The 11,144-nt window shown below is 45.8% G+C and overlaps 1 protein-coding gene across 1 annotated transcript; it reads right to left on the reverse strand.

Moving 5' to 3' along the window:
• Positions 1 to 3,598: 3,598 nt before the first annotated feature.
• Positions 3,599 to 10,913, reverse strand: BHLHE40 (basic helix-loop-helix family member e40). Its single transcript, XM_084840308.1, has 5 exons — positions 10,470 to 10,913; positions 10,173 to 10,242; positions 9,532 to 9,639; positions 8,488 to 8,611; positions 3,599 to 6,919 (listed from the first exon to the last, which is right to left on the reverse strand). Exons 1-5 carry the CDS (start codon positions 10,547 to 10,549, stop codon positions 6,057 to 6,059), a joined length of 1,245 nt encoding a protein of 414 aa, XP_084696434.1. The 5' UTR covers positions 10,550 to 10,913; the 3' UTR covers positions 3,599 to 6,056.
• Positions 10,914 to 11,144: the final 231 nt, after the last annotated feature.

Consider the following 11,144-nt stretch of genomic DNA (forward strand, 5'->3'; position numbering starts at 1 on the left):
ACTCCTGAAGTGCCAAAATAAATACTTGGGAGGGCCTTTAATTAAATGAAAAATGACTGGCTGAGCGCAAAGTCTCCTGTGGGGCTGGCCCAAGATGTTTTGCTGCCTGAGGTAAGGGACAAGATGGCACCCCCTCCCATATTACGCCAGTACTTTTCCAACTGCACTGGCTGCCAGTCCATTTCCGGGCCCGATTCGAAGTGCTGGTGTTAAAATTCAAAGCCCTTAACGGCTTGGGGCCAGGTTACCTGAAGGATCACCTCCTCCCATATGTGCCTGCCCAGACCTTAAGATCATCATCAGCGGCCCTTCTCCGTGAGCCCCTGCCAAAGGAAGTGAGGCGGGTGGCTACTAGGAGGAGGGCTTTTTCTGCTGTGGCACCCCGGCTCTGGAATGAGCTCCCTAGTGAGGTTCGCCTGGCGCCTACATTGTATTCCTTTCAGCGCCAGGTGAAGACCTTTTTATTTTCCCAGGCATCTTAGCATTTTAGCTTTCTAAATTTTTATCTTTGCTGTTTTAAATCTGTATTTTAAACTCCTGCACTGCTGCTAGGTTTTATTGTGGTTGTATTGTTATATTGTGGTTTTAATGTTCTGTATATTTTAAATTGTTTTATTGTGTGTTGCTTGGATTTAATTATTGTGAACCGCCCAGAGAGCTTCGGCTATTGGGTGGTATAGAAATGAAATGAAATGAAATGAAATGAATGAATAAATAAATAAATAAATTCCAGATATAGAATTGGAGGTTGAATTTTGCTTCAACAGTGATGATGGGACAGCATCCTCCACTGCACCTGAAGGCAGCAAGCTAGTTTAGGGGGTGCAGGACAGGATGTGTGGCATACAGCTGTGTCCTACAATAGAGGAGAATGTCTGGGGGGGTCAGGACGAATGGGTAGGGGGCTGCTGCTGCTGTTTCCCAGCATCTACCACCTGACTGACTCTGTATCACCCTCTAATCATGTTATGATACTAGAGATACCATTGAACCTAGGCTTGCTTCTTGAAGAGCAAGCTGGAATTGTCTCCAAAAGAGTGTGCTTTACCATTTGCACTTACGATGAAGGATCTCACCTTTTTCTTTTTTCTTGTACAGGTTAGACCTTGCCATGCTGATCCACGCTTCTGTAACTTCCAAGTTCAACTACCGTAATGTGATCTAAGTGTGGGTATCCTTGGAACTGGATTGAAAGCTCCAGCTAGTGAAGAATGCCGCTGCATGTATTTCAATTGTAGTGGCCACACAAGTGCTTATAAACCTGTTTTGCCTCCTGGCTGCTTCTGGGCGCAGTTCAAGGTGCTGCTTCGAAGCTTTAAAGCCCTACATGGCTTGGGGCCCACATGTATAAGGGAGTTATCTCTGTATACATACCCTTATTAACCCAGATGCCAAATCTAGGGTGGCCAGGTGAAAGAGAGGCCAGGGCTCTTGCACCTTGAAATGTTATGTAGAAGATGGAATTTCAGCAGGTCTGGCTCGCACGACAAGCAGCACCTGCTGTGATCCTTCTTCCACGCAGCTACTGAAAGGTGCAGGAACCCCGTCTTCTTTTGCACGTGGTCACCCAAGTGCCTACTATTGCTGAGTCAGCAGGCCCTGCTAACTGACTATTCCATTACGGAAACGGATAAAACATGAGCACACTAGCTCAAAGTGGGCTAGAGGAAACACCGATCCGGTGGATCCACAGTTGGCTACAGAATCGGACTCAAAGAGTGCTTATCAGTGGGACCTTCTCAAGCTGGGGAGAGGTGACGAGTGGGGTACCGCAGGGCTCAGTCCTGGGCCCAGTGCTCTTCAACATTTGTATTAATGACTTGGAGGAGGAGGTGCAGGGAATGCTGATCAAATTTGCAGATGACACCAAATTGGGCGGGATCGCTAATACTTTGGAAGACAGAAACAAAATTCAAAGTGATCTGGATAGACTGGAGCGCTGGGCAGAAAACAACAGAATGACATTTAATAAGGATAAATGCCAAGTTCTGCACCTAGGAAAAAGAAACCAAATGCACAATTACAAGATGGGGGATATGTGGCTCAACCACACTACGAGCGAGAAGGATCTTGGAATTGTTGTTGATCACAAGCTGAATGTGAGCCAACAATGTGATGTGGCTGCAAAAAAGGCCAATGCTCTTTTGGGCTGCATTAATAGAAGCATAGCTTCCAAATCCTGGGAAGTACTAGTTCCCTTCTACTCAGCACTGGTTAGGCCTCATCTGGAGTACTGTGTCCAGTTCTGGGCACCACACTTGAAGAAGGATGCAGACAAACTGGAGAGGGTTCAGAGGAGGGCAACAAAGATGATCAGGGGACTGGAAAAAAGCCCTATGAAGAGAGACTGAAAGAACTGGGCATGTTTAGCCTTGAGAAGACTGAGGGGAGATAGGATAGCACTCTTCAAGTCCTTGAAAGGTTGTCACAGAGAGGAAGGCCAGGATCTCTTCTTGATCATCCCAGAGTGCAGGACACGGAATAATGGGCTGAAGTTACAGGAAGCCAGATTCCGGCTGAACATCAGGAAAAACGTCCTGACTGTTAGAGCAATATGACAATGGAACCAATTACCTAGGGAGGTGGTGGGCTCTCCCACACTGGAGGCGTTCAAGACGAGGCCAGACAGCCATCTGTCAGGGATGCTCTGACTTGGATTCCTGCATTGAGCAGGGGGTTGGACTTGATGGTCTTGTAGGCCCCTTCCAACCCTACTATTCTATGATTCTATGGTTAGCAGTTAGGAGCAGGGCCTTTACCACTAGCACCTCAGGCTCTGGAACTCCTGGCCTGAGGAGGGAAGACATTGTCATTTCTGCTGAGTTTCAGTTGGGGCTTGATAGGGTGTTATTTTTCAGTTAAATGTTTAGCTTTGGGGGTTTAAAGAATCCTGTTAACTTTGGTGTTACCAGTTTTCTTTTTCTTTGACCCTTTTGTGAAGAATGATTTGTAAGTATCTTAAATAATAGATGTAAATGAAAAAAATTAAATACGGAGTGCTTGGAATTCAGGAAGGGATCAGCTCAGTTCTCTGTGCCGCTGAAGTACTTATAGAGGTCAGCCGATAGGCAAAGCAGTCTAGGCAGATCCTCTTCAGTGACTGCTCTGCAAGCAGCAGCCTGCTCTTTGGCAAGGGCGGGGGGGACTTCCTTCTGCTCTACTTGCAGTGCCTTCATTCTGCCTTCACTTTCGGGAGCAGACCTTTAGCCAAAAATTATCCCTGGGATTTGGTTCAAGTGGCCTTTCCTACCCTACATGACCCACTTCCCTGGGGCAGTAGTGGCGCAAATAGCACCAGACCCAGCACAAAGAGAATATGAGCACTGCCTTTGTGCTACCATTAGGACCTCCATGTCTCCTCGCATCAGCTGCTGTCCCAACCGGCCTCTCATCCCATTGGAGCCGATGATGCCAATCCAGCTCCTACCCAAGAATTTCACCTTAATTTGGATTCTGGATCAGGTTCCCTCTCTATTTCTGTATAGCATCAATCCCTGGATGCAGTTGATCTCTCTCTCTCTCTCTCTCTCTCATGACAATATCTTCTTATTACAATTAGCAGGTTCCTCAACCACAAAGAGAAGCAGTACTCGTGCTCCACAGGAAAATAATTTTATTAAGTATTTTTTTAAAACAACTACTTAACATTTACTCTGATAAAAATATTTACAATATTCCCACCTTCAAGAAGGTTCCAAAAATATAAACACTTTACCTCTCCCTAGAGGAAGAACAAAGCATTCTCCTCATTAAAAAGTAAAAGAGGAATACATTCATATTTCCACTTTCTTTGTACTCAAGTAGTTTTACAAATAGACCTCTGAAACATTTTATTTTACATATCCATATAATATATATTTATATGTACACATTCATATTTATAACAGACTTTACAATAAAGGCAACAACTGTGTACAAAAAAAGTTTTTAAAGCCAACAATAAAATAAATGGTCAAACACAATCTGCAATTGAGCATAGTGCAGTCTAGCAGTTGGTGCAATCATGTAAAGAGAGATCATAGGACAGTAGATCTACGAATTTCTCAGAACTCTAGATGACACCACCCTTTCACATGGATTCTTTGCATTTTTAAATAGCAGAAATCATATGGCGTATTCATCAGTGCAGAACGTGTTCAGTCTAGGGTAGACTTCTAGGCTCATCGAGATGATGGCTTCTCACACTTCTTAAATGGGTGCTGTAGCACACAAGTGTCACTACAGAAAGTGTCCCAGGGAAAGGTAGTCACTTCTTCCACTGACACACTCCGGCAGTGAATATGGCAATCCATTTGGGCAAACTCCACATCCCATGATACTCCAATAATTTCTTGGGGGTTGCTGCACTTATCTGCAGGTTTATGACGCACCAAACGACACATCTGGTCTCCATAATGAGAATGTGTTCAGCTCTGACCTGGGAAAGAGCCGTGCCTCAAGCAAAGAGCACTGCTCAAACATTTCCTGTGATCCTGACGCCACCTTCAAGGACCAGCCTTAGCAGGAGGTAAGGTAAAGAAGTTGCTTCGGGCAGCAGCTGTCAGAGGGGAAACCCTCCAACCTCCAATTTCATTCATTTGGATTGTTTAAAAGAGAGAGAGCTCTAGTCCAAATCAGAAATACGGTTTATTAGGTTGGGAGTGTTTTGACTTTTTGACACACACCTGCCCCCGCCCCTGGCTATATACCCAGGATCACGGCCCCGTTTTGGCACATAAATGCCACATGTTTTGGTGCAGAGGTGCTATACCCAGTCTCCTTTATCTGAGCAGCAGAATGATGGAGAGAGGGTGGATTAGGGAATTGCCCTGGATTCCCAAACGCTCATGGGCTCTAGGCAGTTGCTGCTATTGGCTCTGCGAGAGCAATCTAAGTAAGGCCTTCAATCTTGGCAATTGTAATATGTATTTTGGCTGTTGATGTATACAGAAATTTACACTGGTGTTTGGAAGAAGAAAGTTACACACCCAACTATGGCCATGAAACTCCTTTGAACGACAGACAACGGGTTTGGCTATCATCAAAGACCATAATACTGGAGACAAATTCAGAATGGACATCAGAGAATACATACAACTCTGCTGACATCTTTCCAAAAGAACTGGCTCCAAAGTAAAACAGCTGGTGGCAGGCCACTCCCATGTCAAAGTACTACTCCAATACCATTATATGCCAGTTAGAGCTGGACTAGGCCCTAACCTGTCTATTGAGCCAATCTGCTTTCCTATGAATTGTCCTAGTCCTGTCTAGCAGTTACAAGAAGCAATGTCTAGTGTGAGAAACAGATTCATGGGCCATTCCTGAAGAATGCCTGTCCCAAACAGTCTTTAGCTAGTAGCTCAAACTACACAAAACTTCCAGGCAGCATTTGAAAGAAAATATATGTGTATTCAGCAGAAATGTGACGAGAAACCAAGAAACCAGTCTCAAAATCTCCCCAAATCTGTGCTCTACCAGCCAGTGATTGCTACTAGCAGAATGAATAACAATGATTCAATAGCTCTCTCTCTCTGTGTGTGTGTGTGTGTGTGTGTGTGTGTGTGTGCGTGTGTGTGTGAGAGAGAGAGAGAATTTATTGGCAGCAGCAGGGTGGGGAAGCCACTCTCATCAGCTCCAGCTCTTGCTTCTCTAGGCCATTACTATACTTTGAAAAGTCCTCATCAGAAGTACCATGTTTTTATATTCAGACCCTAAATCCATGAAACATTTTAGTTTTCTTTCACAGCTTCGAAATATAATCCTAGCTGACTAAATCAGGTGTTACTCCATAGACAGCAGAAAGAAACAACACATCAAATCATTTTTTAAAAAGTTAAAAACAGCAACAACAACCCTCTCCTCTCTTTCACTAACTTGGGTGCATCTTTGAGGTCTTTCCTAAATTTCTTGGGCAGTCAAAGCAAGGAAAAACTTGGCTTCCCTACACATAAAATGATCAGTGATCTTTTCCCCCAGCTCCACCTCTCTGCTTTTCAATTAAGCCAGTTTAGGGAGGAAAAAACAATCTGAAACCCAACCAAAAAGAAAAAGAATCTCAAGAGACAGTCACTCTGTGTTTAGTCTTTGGTTTCCACATTCAAAGGAGACATTTGCTTCAAAGCTTGAAGCAGAGCAGTTGAGTCCATAGGGGAATGGGACAGTACTGGAGAAGAGAGTCTCTGAGGCATTAGTAAAGGAGAAGAAATTTTATCTGGGCTCATTAACCCTGACAGTGCTGCAGTGGAAGCTGGCAGGCTCGGATACAAGACGGGCACAGAGGCTGGATACCAACACTTCTCCAACATAGGTAGGTAAGCTGTCGCAGAAGGCGGAATCAAGTAGAAAGGCAGGCACAGAGGAGGCTGGTGAGGGTGAGGTCCCAAGAAACTGCTCGATGAAGAGCCAAGCATGTCATTGCTAAAATGATCTTCATCCTCTGACATTTCCATCCTGGGCCTTTTGGCTGGTGGGTCCTCGTTCTCTTGTTTGATAGAACTGATCCTCTCTTGGACAATGTACTTTAGTTCAGTGTCCTTTTTAAAGTACTGTGGATCAGATTTGGAGTCACTCTTTTCCAGTTCTCCCCCATATCCACTGTCTGTGTCTGTGTCACTCCCACTCTGCTCTCCACTGGAGTGGGCAAAAGTCCTCTGAATCACAGGCACACAGTTTTTCCCATGTGCCTCAGCAGCTTTGCTCAGAGAGCTGGACTTCTCCTTCAGGTCCATAAGTTTAGGGGCAGCATCTCCAGGCTTTCTGCTGGCTCCACTCTGCAGAACCTCAGAGGCCATTCTCTGTAGGTGGTTGATGAGCTGGGAAGATTTCAGCTCCTTGGTGTTCTCGTGTTTGGCCATATATTGCAGTACTTCTTTGGCACACATCTGGAACCCAGCCCGAAACACCTCCTGGCTAGAATCAAGACTCCTTGTGGGAAGCTCATCTGAGGAAAGATCAGCAGAAGGAGTTAAAAGCTTAATTTATTGGCTCAACAGAAAGAAGGTGAACCCACAATTATAAATAATCATAATCTAGAAGGACAATTCTATGCACATTTACTAAGTCCTGCTTGCGCTCTTGCAGCTTACTCCCAGGTAAGTGTGCATAAAGTTGCAACCTCACATTTTGTGAAAACATCTGTTCTGGGATCAGTGCTTGAGGAAGAAACTTTACTTTGGCTAGGTAACTCTTTGAAATTAAGGCGAAATTCAGGCTTTTAAAAAAGTCAATGGGAAAGCTTCCACTGTATCGGAATTTCACCTCTAGTCTAACAGAAGCATTTAAAATCAAACAAACAGATGGCAAAATGGATCTAATCATGCAAGAGGGGTGGTCATGGGATGAAAATAAACCTTCTCTAAGATCCCATTCTAGGATCTGATGAAGTGCTTTGGCTTCAGTGAAAGCAACAGCCACCGAAAGGCCCTTGAAGACCTCAAACCATTTCTGACTTCCACGGGGCTAAATCAACATCACTGCAAAAAATCTGATCCAATAAGAGTTATGTCACACTCGCCCACTTGGAGCGTTCCATGCTACAGCTGTAATGTCTATAGCAATTCACTGTATGGGTCTCCCCCACCATGTGTCAAATCTCCAGGGCCTTCTTTCAGTGTTCCTAGTGGAAACTTGCAGTAGCATAAAAAGATGTCCACATAATAGTAGTAGATTATAACAGTGGGCCCTAATAGCAGTGATTCACACTGTAAGCAACTTTAGATGCGACAACCACAGCAGGAGACGCTATAGTCAACGGAAGTCACTCTGCAGAGCCTCGACCCCTCTGCAACGTGACTCCATGTGACAAGTGTCCCCTGCTGCAGTTGTCACATCTAGAATTGCTTATCATGTGAATCACCAGTATTATGTGGACATCTCTTTACATTATTGCGAGCTGCCACCAGGAATGTCCAAGCAAGGGCCTGGAGATTATGTTTTAAAGGAGAAGACAGGGCTTGTCAAAGAAATATCAAAGGCCAGGTAGAGAACAGTTAAACTTTAAAGAATAGCAGAAGCATATGCTGAAAAAGCAAGTTCTGTGCAGGGCTTTGCAGGAGGAGGAAGGAAAGTGCATGTCTTGAAAGTTAAGAGCCACAGAAGCTATTCCAGGCTTCTGGGCGGCTGGAACACCATGTTGGGTACAAGCATCCCTGCCAAAAGTCCTCCTCTTGTCCTGAAGGTGATATAGGAGTTGGCAGCCCAAACTTTTAAAAACCTGATCAAATTTCAGATAAAGAGCTAGTTTTGAATGAAAGGGACAGAGAATCCAGATCAAAGGGCATGGACCAAGTTTTATATACCCTCCTCCTCCAAAAATGGTGTGAGGAAAAATCAAAGATCTTGTACCCTGGAGTAGTTCCACTGAAATCAACAGGACAACTCCAAGGAGAGTATGATTATCAAAAGAGGATTCAGAAGGTGTTAGCGGTTTAAAGAAACATTCCAGAAATAGTGCCACTGCAATTGTCAAGATTTTCTCTATCAGGATAACAGCATGATCAGAGTACTCACCAGCATGTAAACCTTTCTGGAGAGCAATGATCTGCTGCTGCTGTTGCTCAATGAGGTTGCTTAGTGCTTTGACGTGCTTCAAGGTAAGTTCAAGAACAACGGCCTTTTCCAAGTGTCCTAATGTCTGGGGGGAGGAGGAGGGAATGGTCAAGTTAGTCTCCACCGAAAGAACCTGAACCACAAGACTGACAACTGCTTAGACAACCCCGGGGGGGGGGGGGGATGGGTGGCAGAATCAATATGAATGGGAAAAGGGCTAAACATGACATAATGCTCATCCAATGAAACAAGTTTTTATTCTGACCAAAAGCTATTTAAATCTACATATTATGCAAGCGCAAAAAAAAAAGATAATCTAAAAAAGGAAGGTAGTACAGAAGGCTATAGTTCTGTTCTATAGATATTTTCAGCAGAAGAAAGGATGGCAGCGTGTGTGTGTGTGTGTGTAAATCCATGTTTTGCATATTTATTTGGCTACCCCTGCTAGCACCTTGATCTTAAAATAAGAGATTCAAATGGAAGGTTTTCCTTAACCATTACAAAACAGGGGAACCAAAAGATGTGAAGCAGGCAAAACTGATTTCCCAAACAAAAACTGAATAATTTAGGAAAGCTTCCCCTCACTTTTAAAGCTGACACATATATTGCAATCATTATCTTATGATGCACACAGAACAGAGCTGTGTAAACTGGATCCCTACCACAAAATCTGAAGCAACCCCTCCGCAATATGGGAAGAGGGCACCAAATTCAGCATAAAAGCTACCCAGGCACTCCAAAATAAATCTTTATCTCATCCAGTCACTTTTAATGTATCATCTACTCCAATTTGTGCATGCAAGTTCTTGAGAAATGTATCCCCTTGACAATAAATTCAAGAACTAGCTTAAAGCGGCACTCATACCCTCAGAACCCTCTCCATTTTGATCAGCAGTGCTCTAGGAAACCCCTAGATGGCACCTTTACCTGCCCAAAAATTCATTAAACCCAATACGCTCCCTCAAAAGGAAGAAGAGTTTGGACAGTGGCCAGATTTTCACTTACTGTAAGTTTGAGATGTTCTGGTAAAAGATCTTTCAGCTGGGCAATGCATTCATTAATCCTATCACGTCTTTTCTTCTCTATCAGCCTGTGGGGCAACTTATAGGTCTCCTGCAAGTCAAAAGAGGAGGTGGGGGGGGTGGAACAGACAATTGCATCACTCTGGATGAAAAGCAATTTCTATGAGGCTCTGAATGTAATAATAATAGTAATAATAATGATGTGCAGCTAGAATGGAAGAAGATGGAAATGTTTTCTCAAATCAGTAGTAAAATCCCTGTAACTACACAGAGCCAGGAGTTTGTATCAAAAGAGTTATGCATTTTGAGTAACCACAGAAAAATATTTTATGTAGCAACTAATAAAGGATTGTTTTGTTGAGATACTTAGGCTGCGACAGAGTAAATGTATCTACTAACAGAGTTCTTTAAAAAAAACCTTCTAACAACCTCTCCCTCATCCTCCCCAAAGTATCCACTCTCCAAAAACAAATTATTGGGGGGAGGGGGGAATACTTCACCACCACTCCATTCCTTCATATATATTTTGCAGATAGAATCCCAAATGTGCATTTAATTATTTTAAAACAGCCAAAATTATTTCCCCCAGGTGCAAAGAAAGAAATAAGAATGCCTCGTATTTACCTTACTGTCATCGCCTCTTTTTAGCCCCCTTCTGGGCTTGTAAACTTGATACATGTGAGCAAAGTCCAACCTGTTGATTAAAAAACACACACAGAGCGCATTACGTTATCTAGAGCCGCCTAATGAGGCGACCAGCCTTTCCCCCATTGCCCGGCACCTTCTGAAATCGCAGGCGCCACGCCGAGGCCCCTCGCCAAACCCGGGCTCGGCCGGATGGCGGGCTGGAAAGGTGTCGTGCAAGCCGACGCGAAAAGGGCCCGCGGGCACCCAGGCTGTCCTTCGGGGGGCTCGCCTTACCCGGGCACGTCGCTGCTCTCCAGCGCGGCCAGCTTTCCCAGGCCAGGCGGCGGAGGCTGAGCACTGGGGATCCTTTCCATGGAGCCGGGCGTCCTGGTCCGAGCCGAGCTCAGCTCTCTCGCGGGGCAAGGCTGGCTGGGACGCCGCTTCCTCTCACAGCCAAGACAGCCGGGGTCTCTTCCCCTCCCCGCGCGGCGGCGGGACCCTGGCGCGTCGCTGGCGGAGAAGGAGAAGGGCCGGGAGACGGCGGCGGTCTCCGGAGAGTCAGGCGGGGGTCAGTCAGCGGCGGCTGCTCATGCCCGTCTGCTTTGCAGCAACCGGCGGCTGGCTGTCAAAGGGGCGAGCTGGAGCTGAGGAGTAATTGGAAGGCTGCAGGCTGGGTTAAATGTGAGCGAGTGGGTGGACAGGAGCGACGTGTTCTACCCTGTGACTCCAGGCACGTCTGGCTGCTGCCGGGGGGAGGGAGGGAGCGAGGGGGGGAGGGGCCGCCCCCCCCGCCCGCCCCCGCCCGCCATCACATGAGCCTCACGTGTCGGACAACGCTCCGGCCCCTCTCTCTCCCCACCCACCCTCGCCGCTCCCGGCCGCACGCAGAAGCAGGCGCGGCGGCGGCGGCGCGGCCCGTTGCTGTCAGAACGTGATGGGGCCACCCCGCTCTCTCCCGCCCAGGCCTGG

This window comes from Heloderma suspectum, chromosome 2 (assembly GCF_057233095.1).
Source record: "Heloderma suspectum isolate Gila_16-S chromosome 2, 16-S_ref, whole genome shotgun sequence".
Lineage (NCBI taxonomy): Eukaryota > Metazoa > Chordata > Lepidosauria > Squamata > Helodermatidae > Heloderma > Heloderma suspectum.